This window comes from Rhamphochromis sp. 'chilingali' (assembly GCF_963969265.1).
Source record: "Rhamphochromis sp. 'chilingali' genome assembly, chromosome: 16".
NCBI lineage: Eukaryota > Metazoa > Chordata > Actinopteri > Cichliformes > Cichlidae > Rhamphochromis > Rhamphochromis sp. 'chilingali'.
Window position 1 is genome coordinate 3,741,971 of NC_137943.1, and position 20,434 is coordinate 3,762,404.

The window sequence follows — 20,434 nt, forward strand, 5'->3', positions numbered from 1 at the left end:
AATACAGTACCAAATATTATCATTATTGTTAAATAAATGTGTTTTTGTGCTCTGGATCTTTAGCTAATATTAGGCAAGTATACATGTGAGCCTTAGCAAAGTGAATCCAACTAATCAGAGTAAGTCAGCTATGGCAGAGATCCAAATATAAGCATTTCATAAGCAAGGTTTTAAGGCAGCATAAGGCAAGTTTCAGGAACACCCAGGACAGATTTTTGCTGCCTGACTTACTGGCACATCAGTCATAAACAAAGTTATGTAACACGGCAAAGGGAAATGTTTAAAAAAATAATGACAATGTGTCAGCCAGAAGAAAAAAGGTCTGTGGTCACAGAGATTATGAGATCTCTCAACAGTGAATGAAACACACTTACTAACATGACAGGTAGAGCATCGCAAGACTACTGACTATTACACTGAACTGCACACTACTGTAAAATGTTTTCTGTACAGGCAAAAAGAAGTATAAGGCAAATATGTACTCTTCTGCGTAACACATTTGTTCTGCCTGAAGCTCCACAGAGTGCATTTATGGACCACAAGTGATTGCTTGTCAGCTTTCATGAGGCATTTATGTGATGCTTGCATCATTTGTGACAAGGCGATGGAAGAGTATGCCGGTTTATTTAGAAACATCTTAAATATAAAAGAGCTTGAGGGTTATGCCTTCTTTTCTTATGACATTCAACACAGCAGCTACAACAGTGTTTTGAAGATGCTGTAAGACACGTTGATAAGTTTGCCTGAGATATTGAGTCCATTCATTATGGAGGTAGTGTTTTCAAAAACGAACAACTGGTCATGGAAAGTGACCTGAAATTAAACTTTCTGTAATTTATGCAACTAAGGATAAAGTCAGTTCAAAAGGTACAACAGAACAAAATTAGGTTCATATTGACTTGACAGCATCACACAGTTGCAGCATCACACAATTGCCTGCATATCCATGATACAAATGTCCCATTCTACCACCCAAAGGTGCTCCGTTGGATTGAGATCAGCTGACTGTAAATTGGGGCTGGTCAAGACATCAATTTGAGATCATTTGAGCTTTAGACATGGCATGGGACAGAGATGGACATTGTCTGCAACATTACTCTGTGGCATTTAAATGGGTTAGTACTAAGGACCAGCCTGAACTGTTGATTCAAGGCAGGATGGTCGATGCTTTCATGGGACTTAGACCAAACTCTGACCCTATTCTGTGAATTTCACGGTGGATTTATCAGGCCAGGCAACATCCATCCATCCATCCATCTTCTTCCGCTTTATCCGGGTCAGAGTTGCGGGGGCAGCAGCCTAAGCAGAGAAGCCCAGACCTCCCTCTCCCCAGCCACCTCCTCTAGCTTGTCCGGGGGAACACCAAGGCGTTCCCAGTCCAGCGGAGAGATATCTCTCCAGCGTGTCCTGGGTCTGCCCTGGGGCCTCCTCCCAGTGGGACATGCCCGGAACACCTCACCCAGGAAACGCCGAGGAGGCATCCTTGTCAGATGCCCGAACCACCTCAACTGGCTCCTTTCGATGTGGAGCCCCTACCTGATGGCCGAACTTCTCACCCTATCTCTAAGGGAGAGGCCAGCCACCCTTCGGAGGAAGCTTATTTCCGTCGCTTGTATCCGCGATCTCGTTCTTTCGGTCACCACCCACAGCTCGTGGCCATAGGTGAGGGTAGGGACGTAGATCGACCGGTAAATTGAGAGCTTTGCTTTTACACTCAGCTCCCTCTTCACCACGACGGACCGGTGCAGCGTCTGCATTACTGCAGCTGCAGTCCCAATCCGTCTGTCGATCTCCGGCTCCCTTCTCCCATCACTCGCGAACAAGACCCCGAGATACTTGAACTCCTCCACTTGGGGCAGGAACTCATGCCCGACCCGGAGTGGGCACTCCACCCTTTTCCGGCTGAGAACCATGGCCTCAGATTTGGAGGTGCTGATCCTCATTCCCGCAGCGTCACACTCGGCTGCGAACCGTTCCAGTGCGAGCTGGAGGCCCTCACCCGATGAAGCCAACAGAACCACATCATCCGCGAAAAGCAGAGATGAGATTCTGAGGCCACCGAAGTGAAAGCCCTCCGCCACTTGGCTGCGCCTAGAAATCCTGTCCATAAAAATTATGAACAGAACCGGTGACAAAGGGCAGCCCTGGCGGAGCCCATCAACAGGCAACATTTTTTCAAAATTTCTAATCCCATTTTGGTGACTTGTGTGAATTGTTAGCTGACATGAATGGCAGCTGAGAATCAGGATACTATTTATTATTATCATCTGCTTCAAGGTTCAGTACATTGTGCATTCACAGATGCTCTTCTACATACCTTGGTTGTAAAAAGTTATCTGAGTTACTGTTTGCTTCCTATCAGCTTTGAGCAGTTTAGCCATTCTCCTCAGACCTCTGGAACCAAGAGAACTGCCATCACGGGACATAATTTTATATGTATTTTTTTCTCTGACCATTTACTGTAAACCCTCTTTCTTTTTCTTATTTTTGTCCCTAGCTGGCGGTCTGCAGGGGAGGTCAGCCACGAAGCCAATACATCGCTGTGGGTGCTGTAACAGTTACTATGGTGTGGTGTCCCTTTAAGACACCCAAGTCGAGGGTTGATGGTGTCATCAGTTTGTGCCACTGCTCTGCTCTCTCTCTCTGTGATTGTGTGGACATGTGCTTGCACGCTAGTATATGAGGAGGGACGGATTTTATGTTTTACCTCTCCAGACACCTTTGTTTGCAACGTTATGGGTTGTACGAACACTGTGCGCTATGTTTGTTAAGCTGCAGCCGTTCAACCGGGCTTATATGGTTGATGAAGAGAAGGTATATTAAAGAACACACTGTGGAATTCCCAACGCCAGCGTGAGTGTGTATTCTTTTGGCTACCCTGCTAAGTGTTTTGCTGCCTCCTCTCAACCACTAAACGCAACCCGACGTTACAAAATGGCGCCCGAACATCTTCTCTTGGACCTCGGTATGCAGTATCTTCGAGCAGTTGATGATTGGTCCATAAAAAGGTACGATGCGGCAAAGTGGATGTCTGCCGTGTTTCGCGGGAACGGACCAGGCTGGCCTGGACGCGGACGTCGGGAGGATCGAAGGGTCGCGGCGGTGCATTTCCGTGGCAACGACTGGAGCCGCTCCAGCGCTGTTTGTGGACTGTGGTGCCGTTCTCTATTTGGCCTCTTCGTCGTGGCTCCATTGGATGTGCGTGGACCTGCGTTTCCTGGGCGTGGGTTCGATGCAGCTTTGCCATAGTTCCTGAATTTGTATTTTTTCTTATGTATTTCGTGTTGGTTACTGTTGTGACATGACTGCTGTTTAAGTTTTCTACAGTACTTTCTGGTACTGTTTTCACATATTATGCTTACTGTTGCTGTTTTTGAGGAATAAGAAGAAACACAATGAAAGAAAAAGGGAATTTCATTCTGTAATTGTCCTGGCTATCCTAAGTTTATTTTCTTTCTTTAACATTTATTTAAATGGACATTCACCATGTGGGACACTGTCATGTATGCCAGTTTGTCGATTTTGCACTGTACATTTCCCTGTTTTGGTTTTAACTTCTTATCCTGCTGACCATGTATGGAGGCTGGTTAAGTCTGGACTGTACCGATGCTGTAAGGGAGGAGGGTCACCTGGGTCCGGCTGAGGACAGCCTTTGTTTAACCCGGGGGGAATATGTAACAGCCACTATGGTGTGGTGTCCCTTTAAGACACCCAAGTCGAGGGTTGATGGTGTCATCAGTTTGTGCCACTGCTCTGCTCTCTCTCTCTGTGATTGTGTGGACATGTGCTTGCACGCTAGTATATGAGGAGGGACGGATTTTATGTTTTACCTCTCCAGACACCTTTGTTTGCAACATTATGGGTTGTACGAACACTGTGCGCTATGTTTGTTAAGCTGCAGCCGTTCAACCGGGCTTATATGGTTGATGAAGAGAAGGTATATTAAAGAACACACTGTGGAATTCCCAACGCCAGCGTGAGTGTGTATTCTTTTGGCTACCCTGCTAAGTGTTTTGCCGCCTCCTCTCAACCACTAAACGCAACCCGACGTTACAGTGCCTTAGGGCAACGATGCACTTCTAGGCCTTGTGATCTCTGGCCTTGAGGGTTAGACGTTGTTGTTTAAGATCATCTTCAATTTGCTTGATCCAAGTCTTCTTGGGTGCGTCATGCTTGATTCTCCAATGGGCGGGGCGCTGCTGCAGCAGAAGGCAATATGTCAGGCGATGGTTGCTCATGCCACAGATGTGGCCAAACCATTGCAGTCATTGCTTCTGGATCAGCACTTCCATCGAGTGTTGCTGGTGACATTGACTACATATCGTGCTGAGATGGGAAGGGAGGGACACTCGGAGAATCTGATGCACATGGCACATTTGGGGTGACCGTGGCGCAGGAGGTTGGGAAGCATATCTGTAACTGCAAGGTCGCCGGTTCGATCCCCGGGCTCTCTGTCCTGGTCGTTGTGTCCTTGGGCAAGACACTTCACCTACCGCCTACTGGTGATGGCCAGAGGGGCCGATGGCGTGATATGGCAGCCTCGCTTCTGTCAGTCTGCCCCAGGGCAGCTGCGGCTACAACTGTAGCTGCCTCCACCAGTGTGTGAATGTGTGTGTGAATGAATAATGGAATTGTAAAGCACTTTGGGTGCCTTGAAAAGCGCTACATAAATCCAATCCATTATTATTATTATTTGGAAGACCTCGAGCTTGTTGAGGTTGTGCTTGAGGATGACCAAGGTCTCGGATCCATAGAGAAGAATGAGCAATACCAGTGTGCAGTACAGGCGGATTTTGGTGATGAGGGTGAGATTATCTTCTTCCAGACGCACCATCGGGGGGGGGGCAACCTTCTCTGTAAATCCTAGAGAAGGTTGCCACTTAAAATGGAGCATCAGAATGGAAAAGAACGGTGATTTAACTTCAGCAGAGTGTCAGCAGAATGTCTACATGCCTAAATGCATTGAGCTGCTGCCATATGATTTCCAGCACACATGATGAGTTCAGCTCTCTCCATGATAGATTTTGACTTCTTTATACAGTAAATCTATATATGTGGACCACCATATTGTACTTTCCAAATACCCCTAAGCATCAAGCATCAGTTCTTCTATCATTGGAGGAGAAAAGTGGGAAAACGGTTGTGCCTTAGAGTACACTGTGTGCTTCTAAAGCACCATGCCGGATGCTTTGAAATGATATCTCAATTCATGATATTACTCTTCAGTAAAACCCACAGCCAAGGCCCAATACAAAGGTGGAGAGGAGAAGTGCTGCTACATCGGACTGTGTTCTGGGCTACGTGCACTGCAAACCCAGGAGCAGTATAGGGATAAAAAGGTTTGAGCTGTGCATGCAGAAAGGAAGGCACAAAGAGGAGAGTGAAGGGCTTGGGGACTTGACAGTAGGAGATCCATTTAGATTAGGCGGTTTTAATATCCTCTGAAGTTTCCAATAAATGCCAGTTGGAACCAGTGCTACACTGTTGTCATTTGATTGTCCATCACCTTTGCACATAACCTCGGATGATGCAGTTCTGAATTGCTGCCCTGACTGGCCTTGTATCACTGCCGTTATATCAACAACAAGTGATAAAGCCATCCTGCAATCTGCTGCTTTCTACACTGTGAGGCAATTTAGAGACAGTTACCCAGGTGCCTGGAATAAGCTTAGCCAGCAAGCTGCCCAGATGAAGCATTCCTGGGAAAATATGCTGAAACATAATTATTAATTTCACACTGACTATTGTTGTAAAACATGAAGAAGAGAGTTATTACTTATACAGACAGGCAGATAGAGGATATCCCCTTCACTGCATCTGCCTACTCTTTACAAAATATCTGCAAGTTCTACAACTTAAATGCTAGCTCAGAGGAAAAAAAAAAGAAAGGAAAAAATGTTTTTCCAAAACAGAGTGGCGCTTTCGAGCTAACTTTTCTGTCAAACTGCTGTTTTCCTTTTAAATTAGTCAATAAAGAAGTCATGATTGCTCAGCACGATTTCAAAGATTTAAAGCTGTAAAACTAAGCTGGGCGAGAGAAAAGAAAAAGCAGTGAGGTCAAACTCTGTAGCTAAAGAGGTGTCCAGATGGATGATACAAATTTTTGGCCTTCTGGAATTGCTTGATATACAGCAAGCCAAGGGGTTTTTTCTTCATGTTTTCTGTGTTCACGGCAGCTGTTTCACACTGGACGGCTGCGCGCTGTTCAAACATGGAGCCATGTGCTGCACTGGTAATGAAGAGAATAGAGCACGATGGCTTCTGGTACCGCTCACTAATGAATCACGGCAGTGGTGGCACAACCCACCAGCCTCCCGCCTCCTCCTCACAGTTGTCAAATGAAAAATTATTTTGCTAATGTTCTACCTATTTTTCCTTCACATTCATTACTGACTTGAATCATGAAGCACAGATTCAGAGTTTTCCCTGAGAAGTAGCCAGAAAACTTTTTGGGAGTTTTGTACAAGCTTTTCCACTCATACTATATTTTCTTTGTGTGAATTTTGCAGGCCCATACTGCAGCTGACAGCCGTCAGTTTAAAAGAAATACAAATGATAAATATGTAATAATTATTTAAGGATTGTGTTCGTGCATTTAAAATATAACGAGCTGGCTTTTGCTGGCAGTGTGTTTCCTGATAACTAAATAAAATGCTGATGAGGGATAATAAAGCACAAGCTATGTTTTACATCGACAAAAATGCAACATGGTAAATATCTCAGTTTAGTCCACAGAAAGAAAAACTTAAACCACTCTCCTCTCTTATATTATTCATGAGTTCAGATATATACAGGAATGTAAAGCAAGCAATACTTCAAAGAGTAAACACAGTTGGTCTGTTAAGTATGTGCACAATGTCTCTGTACACCACCACTGAAGCGACTGTAGTAAAGACCTGGCAGAGCTTCTAAAGAAGAAATACAGTGTCTTGATGCATTCTCAATCATCCAGGTAAATAAATCTCCAAAAGTTGATTCTGTTCATCTGGACGTAGCGTTTTGTGGGAGAAACGCTTCATCACTCATCCAGTGACTTCTTCAGTCTCAGCTGACTGCAGGTTTCCCCAAATCTTATAAAGAGTACATTTGCATAATGACTGAAACCAGCCCACTGAAGGAACAATGGGCGGGAGGTCAGTTCCTTAATCTTAATTATGCAAATTCTCATGACCATTGATCAACAACCACTGATCAATGGCCATGAGTACCATTCACAGAGAGTTGAGGAAAGGCTGCAATCACAGTTTATAAGATTGGGGAAAACTGCAGTCAGCTGAGACTGAAGAAGTCACTTGGATGAGTGACGAAACGTTTACGCCCGGATGAACAGAATCAACTTTTGAAGAAATACAGTGTTTTGTGATACCATTGGTTCTAGACTTCAGGCATGACTGCAGAGTATTTCCACCCAAGTATTAAAAAGAATCTTTTTATTTAAAATTGTTACTTCTCCAACACATTTTGAGTCTTAGAAAATGCAGCAATATGTACAAACCAGCTGTAATTTCTAAACACTTAATGCAATACCTCTGCACTGCAATTCAAAATAGCACAACAAGCAAGGCTTCAGATCTCGAACTGGAGATCCACCAATCCATTCTAAGATCTAATGCTGATCCTTTGGTAAGTATTTATCGAATACAGAGGTAAATTAATAAGCTCTATTTCCTTTTCCTTACAGCTTTCTAAAAACTTTAACTTTAACTTTAACCCCAGTTAAAGTAAAAAATTATTGCAAACATACGCAGAAAAGCTGAGCCCAGGATATCAGAGGAATTATGGAAAGTTCTGGAGGACATTATTTATGCCTAATGCATCCTAACTGTAGTTTTCTTGCCAAAACTGTAGACATTGCAGACAGTTTTACAGCAGGGATTCAGTGTAATGAGGAAAAAAAGCTACTGGCTGAACATAAACCATTGTTTCCTTAATTTCTATGTGAGGTTTTATTTGTTATTTTGCTTCTTTGTTTGATTGAGGAAGATTTTCAACAGACCGGTGATAACAATGCTTTCTCACAGCTGTGTGCTAAAGTATGAAATATGGTTTCATACCTGTGAGGTATTCTGGGTCGGGCACAGGGTCTGACAGCTCCTCGTGGCATTGAGCCTCTGTTGGCACCGATGCCACCACCATGCCATCTGGGAGCTGCTGTTCGATGCCTCGGGCAAAGTTCTTCTGCCTGGTGTAAAGAGAGACAATACAGAGAGCTCCAATTAAGAGACATCAGTGCTCAGTTGCCCAGCACGGGATGAAAAGGGAAGAAAGGGAAGAAGCAGAAATTCAGGAAACAAGGACAAAGAATGATGTGAAGGAGGTAACGGCAGCTGTCATTGTCACAGTTTGTAGTATTTAATGTATAAAAAAGGCAGCGAGTGAATCAGTTGGGAAAAGTCATGTTATCACAGGTGTTTTGTTCCAAATGTTCTGCTCTACCAACATTTTAACACATGGACTGAACAAAGTATTGGGACATGCATCGTAGCTCTAATTTTAAAATGTGCAGCTCCATAATCATTCAAGGCAAACTTCATCCTTTCAGTATTTTCCAACCTCGGGCCATGATGGACCAAACATTTGCATTTATCACTTGAATTAATGTGTGTTAGTGAGAGCGTGTTCACCTGAAGCACACCTCAAACCAGGCAGATACAATCTCAGTCCTAAACTCTTAGTGAAAGTTGCTAACTGACAGATTATGGTGACTGTGTATGAATGCCATATGAAGTCAGACCGGTAATCTAGAACTGCTGCTGTTACTCAATAACACAATTAAGAGTTTTTGTGTTCTCGCTATTAATATTATATCAAATTGGGGCAGTAATCGTTTTTCACTGCAGTAATACTTTTATCCTCGTGAAATATTTTCTTTACTCTGTGTTAATCGGGTGCTGTGAACACTAAGTCACTAATTACCCTTCTGAAGTTTGATGATGATGATTAAACTACTATTGCCAGAGGGTTTGCAGTTGCATGTGATGAATAATTAACATTATATAAGCTATAAATAGCCATAGAAGTGCTTAGCGGTTTTGTTTAAGACTTCTGTGAGTTTGATGTGGAGCCATTGTGATGACTTGTGATGTTATTTGGTGCACTTTTTATCGACAGGTTTACAACGATAGCAAAGAAGGCTGGTCTGTTAGTAGGAAATAGTCGATGGAGGGTGTCAGTACATCCATCTGTAAATGTGGAGATAGATGTGTGTATGCTCACGCAGTTCCACTGCAATTTGAGATTTATACAACTTAGAGTGCATGCACATTGTGCGATAGTAGCAAAGGTTCAATAAATCCACACTGTGTAAAGTTTGATGCATGCAGACCAGGGATGGCAGACTCATTGTACATCATGCGCCACACACAGGTCACATTGATCTTAAGTGGGGTGGACAGTGTTTCTTTCTTGTAATTATAAAACAGAAAGTGCCCTTTGTTATGTGGATTGTAAACAACAGAAATTTGCATAGTGAAAACACAGGACATTACTTTGGTGTAATATGAATGGCCAAGGAGGAGCTCTTTATCAGCAGGAAAAGCTGCAAAACATATTAACACATTTAAAAAATGTATTCCCTCTTTCCCATTTCCCAAAACCCTCCAGTGGGCTTTGGAAAGACTGGAATCTTTGTCAGGTCCATTCTGACCCCCGGGACTTATGTTTGACTGCCTTTGTCCTGGCTAGTGCTGTGGCAGGCAAGATGAAGGACCCAAAATGCAGGAATCAGAAACAGGAAGTAACTTAGGTGCAGCTTTATTGATGGAAAATCTTAAAAGAATAGCCGTTATAAAAACAAACCAAAATCTCAAATGCAGAACTAGAACTAGACTGGGAACAGGAACCTAGAAACTAAGAAAACTCATACTAGGAAAAACCAACCGGGACACAACAAGAGAGTACGATGCAATAACAAGGAGGGGATGACAGAGGACGGAAACACACGGAGGAATAATAAGGAAACAGGAGACAGAAGGGCGACACAGCTGGGTTTAATTAGGCAGGACGAGACAAGGAAAGCAAAACTAAATACACAGACAAAGACACGGACTTTCAAAGTAAAACAGGAAACACACCGACTAAACTTACAGACACAGACTCAAACATGGTTTCACACAGCAACACGACTGACTTGGAACCAGAAGGAACCGAGAGACTAAATTTAAGAACTAGAAATCACAGAACCATGAACCAAAAGACTGGTAACGATAAATCGTGACGTAATCAAAGCTTAATAATAATACAAAAATCAAAACCCTTGGTCACCGACCCAGGACCGTGACACCTTTGATGTAGACTGAAGGTTTTATTCCTTTGCCATTTCTTTTCATTACACGTCACACTTAGCTCAGTTGTAATAACTTCAGAGGGACCTGATACAAACCAGGCTTCTGCTGCCACAATCATACATTTTCTTTGTTGTTTGAATCCCAGCCTTTGTATTGCAACTTCCATCTATTCTTGATCTGTATCAGCCAGGATATGCTCCGGCAACCCCAATAATCCTAAATTGGTAGATGGAGATCTGTTATGATTTGTTTAGATTTTTCACAAGTGCCGCTGTCGAGGTGATGGATTTGTCAGTTCATGCTGCGTTGTCATTGGTTCATTAGTGAACATGGGTCATAGCAGATGTCACATTTTGAGAATTTTGTTGCAGGCTCTCTCTGACTACAAGTCAAGAGACAGCCTTTAAAGAAGGACCTGTGAACTTCACAGTTCAAAATGATCATTTCTGTTGCAGAGGCTCAACACCAGACAATATAAACTGGGCTTCACGATTCTACACAACTGTGAAAAAGTATTAAACTCATTCATGAAACAGCAGTCCAACTTATTTTGAGCTGAAATGTGAATGATGCAAATAAAGGAGGAATATAGCTTATTAATTATTCATTTAACTCTAGTATCAGATCGGTACTCTGTATCAGCAGATACCCAAAGAGATCCCAAGGTACTGTACTGGAAATTGCAGTAGGATGAATCCTCATGCAGAAAAAGATGAAGCACACAAGGATGGCGACTAGAAGGACAACTCAAAGATAGACAAGTGTTTTTCATAACTGGCAGATTGTAAGGCAATACTTTCTGGCAGCTCGTTAGAGACAAATCAATAAATACTAATAATTATGGTAGAGTATGGGTGTGTATTGAAGAGACAGAGTCACATTAAGCATGTCATTTTTCATTATGTTTATTGTTCTGCTGCGGAGTGACTCATATTCAGTCTGAGAATTGATGTCCTCATTTGTCTGATGCCGCGAGTGACTCTTGGTTGAACTCACTCATTTTGTCCACTCCATTATTCCTTGTCTCAGTGCCAGTTAGGTTCACAACAAGGTTTTGCAGCAGAATGACTTCAATAAATCAGTGACCCGGGTCAAGTAGGCATCTCAGGTTGGATGCTGAAAAAAATAAACTAAAAACATCTTTGTTTTTACTCCTGCAGGAATCCGCAGCCAGGCTGACTTGGGCAAGAAATCAGACAGTGTCTGTATTATGATTGGAGAAACTTGCCATCAAACAAAGACCTTTTATTAATCCAGCAAGCACGGACTCATTAGCAGCTAAATGTGCCACTGAGTTCGTCAGCTGGTGGTAAACTGCTGTTTGGTGCTGCGCAGGTAGTGCACACTGGGTTTACCAGAGTTTGTTGCTGGAAAAGGCTGCCTGTTGCCACGGTAAACAAGTTTAATGAGAGAGCTGACACTGAACCAAAACAGCCAAGCGTCAGACATAAAACTAACACTATGAGCCAGACGATAGTAATCGGTGTAAAGTTAAGTCGTTTAAATTACTACAGGTACTACTTATAAAATACCAATTAGCGCAAGTTTAAATGACACTATAATTCAGCTTGTGTTCAGACTGTCTAAACCACTGTAGATGTAAAACCTAATGTGTCAGTTATCGCACCTTCAGTCGCACAGGTACAGTCTGTGTGTCAGCCCTTTCACATTCCCAGGGCATCAAGTAATGTCATTTTGTCAGAGCTGGCAGTGTCACACCTCGGCACAAGATGTCCTTTAGTAGCTGTGAGTGACAAATCGGGTTATGTTATATAGAAGGACCAAGTCTGTCATTCCAACCGTGTCATTTATGAAACTGCCTGGTTTAAAAGTGTTTTTGCATGTTTGTTTCTTTGTTCTCCCCCAAATCACAATCTTTTATTTAACTGAGTGCTTTGACTAAACCTAACAAAGTTTTTAAGCTTAACCAAGTAGTTATCAGAGCTTAAACCCATCAGCAAATGGAAGTTAAAAAAACAAAAACACAAACACAAAGAAACAAACAGAGCATGAACCATGCAACTAATGCCACTGCCTCCCTGCCAGTTATTATCTGTGCAACCAATATTGCAGAGAACGTGAATGTTTCTGACAAAAGCTTCATTTTGTGAAACAACCGCTACAACTTTCACGTCCAGGGGTCTTACTTTCCTATTATATGCCACGTAGGCTTAATATTATTACCACCTGCCTAATATTGTGTTGGTCCCCCTTTTGATGTCGAAACAGTCCTGTCCCATCAAGGCATGGACTCCACTGAAGGTGTGCTGTGGTATCTGCACCAAGATCAAGTCTTGTAAGTTGCAGGCTGTGGGCTCCATGCATCGGACTTGCTTTTCCAGCACATTCCACAGATGCTCGATTGGATTGAGATCTGGGGAATATGGAGGCCAAGTCAAACCTCAAACTCGCTATTGTGCTCCTCAAATCATTCCTGAACCATTTTTGCTTTATGGCAGGTGCATTATCCTGCTGAAATGGGCCACAGGCACCAGAGTTAATACTAACATGAAAAGTGCACACCGTCAGCAATGCTTAGGTAGGTGGTACGTGCAGGACCCAAAGTTTCCTAGTAAAACACTGCACAAAGCATCACACTGCCTGTGTCGGCTGCCTTTTCCCGTAGTGTATCCTGGTTCCCCAGGTAAGTGACAGACACACACCCAGCCATTCCTATAATGTAAAACAAAACGTTATTCATCAGAGCAGGCCACCTTCTCCAGCATGGGCATCCTGACTGATCTGTGGCTATGCAGCCCCATGTGCAGCAAGCTGTGATGCTCTTTGTATTCTGACACATTTTAATTAGAACCAGCTTTCCACTTGGAGACACTCTGACCAAGTCACCTATTCATCACGCTTTGGCACTTATCAAACTCGCTCATATTCTTACGCTTGCCCATTTTTCCTGCTTCTAACGCATAAACTCTGAGGACAAATGCTCCCTAATAAATCCCACCCACTAACAGATGAAGAGATAATCAGTGTTATTCACTTCACCTGTCAGTGGTCATGATGTTATGCCTGATCGGTGTAAGTGCTTAGGAATTATAATTGATGACTCGCTCTCTTTTATAGCATGCATTCAGCAAGTGGTGAAAAAAGTCAAATCGATTTGGTTTCAACTTTCAAACAGAGAGGGAAGAAAGAGTTGCTTTCACTTTCATGTCAGTGCTGGATTATGGTGTTCCTATTTATATGCAACTGTTTTCACAGTGGTTACATATGCTGGATACTTTTTATCACGTAGCACAGAGGTTTTACTAGAAACCTTAAAGCTCTTCCCCACCACTCTATGCTGTACGCATTTGTCATTTCATAGACTCACCCAGTGCACATTGGGGGTTTTAGGCTGATTTTGCATTGCTCCTATCTTACTTACTCACATTCATTAAGTGTGGAAAGTTATTGTTACTGGTCCCAAAACTCATTCCTTCTGTCGGTCCTGAAAGTTTATTGTGAATTTGGAAAAAATGAGCGTTCAGATTTGTAACTGTCTCCTCTTGGAGTCAACACAGACTTAAATTCATTATGATCTCCTCTTTAAGGAGATTTCAGGTAACCCGGAGGCAGTTACTTCAGGCTGAATATTAGTACCCGCCCCCTGTGTTTGTGCCCAAGACAATGACTTAGAGCGGCATTAAAATGAATAATTTTGATTTATTTTTGGATTAATTCTTTTGTGCTTTTTAATGTGTGTATTTGCTTCTGTGATACTAGTCTACTCAACTACTGTATTCCTGTCTGTCTTGGCCAGGACATTCTTGAAAATGAGAGGTTTTTTAATCTAAAGACTTCATCTAAAGGGTTTTATTAACTTGGATAAATAATAAGGGTTAAATGCGAATGAATAACTAAAAAAATAATGTTTATGATGATGTTTTCAGCTTAGAGTTAAAGGTTTGTTTAAAGGAAGCGTATGGTCAGGGAGATTTTAAACACTGCAGGTGATGATAAATGGAAACACTCTCTTACTTAACAGCACAGACATCCTGACTAACATGGTTGGTTTGCGAAGGAAAAAAGTTACGTGAGAAGCAAAGCATTTACTGTCAGAGTGCAGATATCTTCGGATGAGAGGCTCATTTGCTGCTGTTTATCTTGCTCTCAAATTTCAAATTACCACTTCCTGTATACTCCAAATATTTCCTGCTAGTAACCATATCTGACACGAAATATTAAATTAAGCAAATAAGATAGAGAGCATCTCACTTACACTAAATGGATGCTCTTCTCAGTTGCAGCCCCCTTTTACATCAAGTGTAGATATATTAAAAAGAAGGGTGTAATAGCCTCGCACCTTTAAAAGATTCATACCAGCAGCCATTAAAAACAAAACATGAAAGGTCCTCATGGTTCATACTGGTGACAGTTCTCCCATTAATATAAACTCTGCATAATGTACCCTTTGATGCATGCGGAGATCTGGGCCTTAGTTGTCGAGGGGAAAAAAGCACAAATATTTACAGATCACAAACTGCTGCCTTCAGGAAAGCCACAGCGTGAGAATAACAGAAGCCACCGGTTTTAGCGGAAACAGTGGTAGCTGTGCGGCCATGCCGAACACCAGCATCCATGAAGCATTTTATTACAGCGGTCATTGTTTGGCTGGGGGTGCAACAGTATTAAGTCGGCTGCTGGTGCACCACTAAACTAGATGCAAGTGGAACCTTTGAAACAGTAGAATAAGAAACAATAATCAGGAGTGAAACAAATTTCTTTATTATATATCCAGTACAATGCAAACGTTTTAGGAACATCCGATGTTTAGATCTTTAACCCTGCCTGAGTCAGAGCCCTCAACTGGGGACCTGACTCAGACAAGCACAGTCTGTACTTACTGGTACTGGCATTTTAAAGAAACCTTTCAGACAAATAAAATATGTACAGGAGAGTTTTACTTTACTACAGGTTATATGCTTTATTCAGTGCTTGTAGAAGCAAAGCCTGAAATCTTAAAGAGCTACTGTGTTGCCCTTAAGGCGTTTCTCTGAATAAATAGGTTCATAAATTTGAAATAAATAATTCTAAAAAGATTTGTCATTAAAAATTAATATGTGTTGTTAAAATGAATAATTCATGTTGTATATACGTTTTAGTTAAAAGGAAAATATCGCTAAAATGTATTTCCTGTTCTGGCGGGGCACTTCCGGTTCCGGTCAAGCACTTCCGGTTTTGGTCAAGCGCTCGGTTTTGCTGAGAAACAGGCTCCTCATGTTAAAGGCAGTATGGAGATGTAATCAAATGCCATCTACTCCGAATTATCAGGCCGGAACGCCGTAAGTTACTTTATATGACAGTTTGTACAGATAACTTTGGATATTAATGTGTATTTGCTAACATGAATGTTTTAGTGAGAGTAATGCACTTTATTGATGTAAACATGCTTCTGCCTGTTGAGATGGAGTTTATTTTCTGTCATTTCAGTTTTTCACCACATGTTCATGGAGACAATTAAACAAGCTGCAACTAAACTCCAGGGTCTTCATTTGTGGTTTAACTCGGTGTCACCAACATCCTCGTTGAAAACACTACAGTGAAAAAGGCGACTACTGGTGATTCATCACGGTCAAAATGGCATCCAGTAACAAGTCTGCACGCAGTTTAAGGACCAGCCACTCATCTGGATCAGCAGTAAGCGCTGCCCATGCTCGAGCTAAAGCAGAGGCTGCCAAGGTGAGAGCATGCTATGCAACAAAAGAAGCACAGTTGAAGGTTGAAAAAGCTCAAAGCGAACTGGAAAAGGCAAAAATAGATGCAGAATTAGAAGTGTTAACATTACAGAGGGAAGCTGATGCTGCTGTAGCTGAAGCAGAAGTGCTAGAGGAAGCTGAAGCTATACAAGAAGAACCTGAGAGTAGAAAATCTCCATCAGAAAGCGTAAAATTAGAACGTACAAATGAATATGTACGATCTCAAATGGAGACCAAGCTATCTCCCAGTCCACAAAAATTACCAACCACTTCTTGCCCCCAAGCAAGTTCACCCAACACATTTGTAACGTGGCATCCCTCTGAAGAAGGCAATTTAGAGCCACAACCCATCAACTCTGAAACAAGACTTACCAAAGATAATATTGCTGCTCTAAATAAGCCCAGCCAGCTGAAAGGTGAAACAAAACCTAAAGTGGAGAAACAAAATACCTCTCTCAACCCATGCGGCTCACCATTCATACCTCAGCATAACTATAACACCACGGCCAGCATTTTAAATCCAGCAGAGCCCTTTGCCCAATACATGGCACGTCGAGATTTAATAATCTCAGGCCTTTACCAGTTCGACGATAGGCCAGAGAACTATAGAGCATGGTGCTCTTCATTCACCAGTGCAACAGCTGAAGTCCAACTCACCCCCATTCAAGAGCTAGATCTCATGACAAAGTGGTTAGGGAGAGAGTCAAGTGATCAGGTGAAACGCATACGTTCAGTATATGTCAACAACCCCACATTAGCTCTATGCAAAGCATGGGAAAGACTGAATGAATGTTATGCAGCATCAGAAATAATCGAAAGGTCACTTTTCCAACAGTTGGACAGTTTCCCCAAAATAACAGTCAAAGATCATGTCAAGCTTCGTGAACTAGGAGATTTACTGCAAGAGATTCAAGGCGCTAAGGAAGACGGCCATCTGCCTGGTCTACTCTATCTGGACACTTCTCGTGGAATCAGCCCAATCGTAGACAAACTCCCATATGGACTTCAGGAGAGGTGGATGTCACACGGCTCTCAATATAAAGAGAACAACCAAGGCTGTTTCCCACCTTTTGAGTACTTCTGTGAATTCATATGTAAAGAGGCAAAGAAACGCAATGATCCAAGTTTCCAACAGCAAAACTTAAAACCAGAAAAACCTTTTGCAAAAAACTTAAATTCCAGCAAGCCAATTACTGTACACAAAACCTATATTTCTCCCCCTAACAAGGACTTTAACCGGAACTGCCCACTACATAACAAGCCACACCCGCTCAAAAGATGCAGAACATTTAGGAATAAAGCACTGGACGAAAGGAAGGCCTTCCTCAAAGAGAAAGGATTGTGCTTCAGATGCTGTTCTTCAGATACTCATCTTGCGAAGGAATGCAAATCTTCGGTAAAGTGTTCTGAATGTGACAGCACAAGTCACGATGCAGCCATGCATCCCGGTCCTCCACCACAGACCAACAAGGCTCCACCTCCGGCACAAGAGAATGGCGGGGAGAGAGAAAACAGTCATGACATGGTTGATGTCACAACAAGCTGCACAGACGTGTGCGGTCCAGGTCAGTGGGGACGTTCATGTTCCAAGATATGTCTCACATGGGTGTACCCTAAAGGTGACAAAGACAGAGCTGTTAAGGCATATGTAATACTAGACGATCAGAGCAATCGTTCTTTAGCCAAGCCTGAGTTCTTCGAACTTTTTGACATTAAAAGTGAACCTTTCTCCTACAATCTTAGAACATGCTCTGGTGTTGTAGAAACATGGGGTAAAATAGCTGAAGGCTTCCATATCGAGTCACTGGATAGGTCAGTGGTGATCCCTCTACCATCGCTCATAGAGTGTCAGGACATCCCTAACAATAGGAATGAAATCCCAACTCCCAGCGCAGTGCTACACCAGCCGCACCTCCGTACCATAGCAAAGTACATCCCAGAGCTAGACCCTAAAGCCGAAATACTCCTGCTACTAGGGAGAGACATTTTACAGGCACACAAGGTCAGGCAGAGAATTAACGGCCCCCATAATGCCCCCTTCGCCCAGCGCCTAGACCTAGGGTGGGTTGTAGTTGGGGAGGTCTGTCTGGGTAATGTCCATAGGCCTACAGTCAGCACCCTGAAGACAGTCGTTCTGGAAAATGGCCGCCCTACAGTTTTCAAACCATGCAGTAGCCTCCTGCAACTCAAAGAAATGCCACACACAAACAGGCCAGGTAAAGCGCCCGAACAAACTCTGGGTCAAACAGTTTTTAACCGGACAGATAACGACAACAAACCAGCTCACTCAATACAGGACACTCTCTTTCTAAAAATGATGGACAATACTATGTACAGAGACGTGGACAACAGTTGGGTCGCCCCACTTCCATTTAAGGAACCCCGCCAGCAATTACCAAACAACAGACAGCAGGCAGCCACGAGGTTCTCCTCCTTAAAACGCACCCTTAATAGGAAACCTGAAATGCGGGAGCATTATGTGGCCTTCATGGAAAAAATCCTCTCCAATGGTCACGCTGAGGTGGCCCCCCCACTGGAAAAGGGAGAAGAGTGTTGGTATCTTCCAACATTTGGAGTCTACCACCCCCAAAAACCCAATCAGATCAGGGTTGTCTTCGATTCTAGCGCCCAGTACTTGGGTGTCTCTCTTAACAGTGTCCTCCTTACTGGCCCTGATTTAAACAACACACTTGTCGGAGTTCTTCTCCGCTTCCGGACAGAAAGTGTTGCAATCATGGCAGATATACAGCAAATGTTTCACTGTTTTATGGTACGCGAAGACCACCGCAACTTCCTCCGTTTTCTGTGGCATAGGGACAACAACCCAAACAACGAAGTTGTCGAGTACCGGATGAAAGTCCACGTGTTTGGCAACTCAACATCCCCCGCTGTTGCCATTTATGGACTACGCAAGGCCATCAGAGCAGGTTCGAAAGACTATGGTGCAGATACAGTAAAGTTCGTGGAGAGGCACTTTTACGTAGATGACGGCTTGATCTCTGTCCCCTCTCCTGCTGAGGCTATAGACTTGCTTCAAAGAACACAAGCCTCACTCGCTGAATCCAACCTACACCTGCATAAGTTCGTTTCCAACTCTCAGGCAGTTATGCAGGCCTTCTGCCCAGAAGATTGTGCTCCTGTCATTAAAAACTTAGATTTAAGTGGTGAAGAGACACAATCCCAGCGAAGCCTTGGACTCATTTGGGAAATAACAAGAGACACATTCACTTACTCAGTGGCCACCTCAAGCAAGCCATTCACTCGCCGTGGCGTATTGTCCTCTGTCAATAGCGTCTTCGATCCCCTGGGCCTATTGGCACCCATTACAATCCAAGGAAGGGCCCTACTCAGAGAGCTTACTTCAGAATGTTCAGATTGGGACGTACCCCTTCCAGAGGACAAACGAAGCAGATGGGAAACATGGAGAAATTCCCTTCAGGATCTAAGAGAACTACATGTTCCCAGAACCTACACATCCACCTCACTAAGTCGAGCAAAGCGAAAGGAACTGTGTTTGTTCTCAGATGCATCTACTAAGGCCATAGGAGCTGTGGCCTACTTAAAGGCAGTTCAAACAGATGGGAAGGTCGAGGTTGGGTTCATAATGGGCAAAGCAAAACTAGCCCCCCTGTCAGAACCTACGATACCAAGACTTGAACTATGTGCAGCCGTCTTGGCAGCAGAAATGGCTGACCTCATCCAAGATGAGTTAGACTTAGACTTTGATGCAGTGCATTTCTATACGGACAGTAAAGTAGTGCTTGGCTACATCTGTAATGAGTCAAAAAGGTTTTACACATACGTTCACAACAGAGTACAGCGCATTCGCCAGTCATCAAAGCCAGAACAGTGGCATTATGTGCGCACAGAGGAAAATCCAGCAGACCATGCGTCTAGGTCACTGTCGGCATTCCAACTAAAAAAGTCCACCTGGTTCACCGGACCACCCTTCATCCACCGTCCTGCCGCAGAGACAACACAACTGAGTGGAAGGTTTGACCTGATTGAACCAGATAAAGACTCAGAAATTAGACCAGAAGTAAAAACTTACGTCACTCACCTCCAAGTACTCGTCTGTAAGCGTTTTGAGCACTTTTCTACTTTTCAGTCTTTAGTCAGAGCCATAGCAAATCTTATCCACATTGCAAAGTCCTTCAATGGGACTAATCCAAACAAAAAATGCAAAGGCTGGCACAAATGTCATCTGCCTCAAACTCCAGAGGAGATTGCTCAAGCAAAAACTGTCATCTTCAAAGAGACACAGAAGGCATACTTTGAGAAGGAACTTTCTGCCCTTGATGCTGGCAAGCCAATCTCAAAACAGAGCCCCCTCAAGAAGCTCAGCCCAATGTTACAGGACAGTCTCATTTCTGTTGGAGGCCGACTCAAACACGCAGAAATTGAGAGTGTTGAAAAGAGCCCAGTAATTCTTCCAAAAAACAGTCACATCTCCCT

General features: G+C 43.2%; 1 protein-coding gene across 2 annotated transcripts in view; it reads right to left on the reverse strand.

The window, feature by feature from the left end:
• astn1 (astrotactin 1) overlaps positions 1 to 20,434 on the reverse strand; it is a 518,487-nt gene that overhangs the window by 215,728 nt on the left and 282,325 nt on the right. For both annotated transcript variants that reach the window (XM_080907209.1, XM_080907208.1), the window contains exon 15: positions 8,055 to 8,182. In XM_080907209.1, the coding sequence (XP_080763335.1) occupies positions 8,055 to 8,182 (128 nt within the window). The remainder of the gene's footprint in view (positions 1 to 8,054; positions 8,183 to 20,434) is intronic.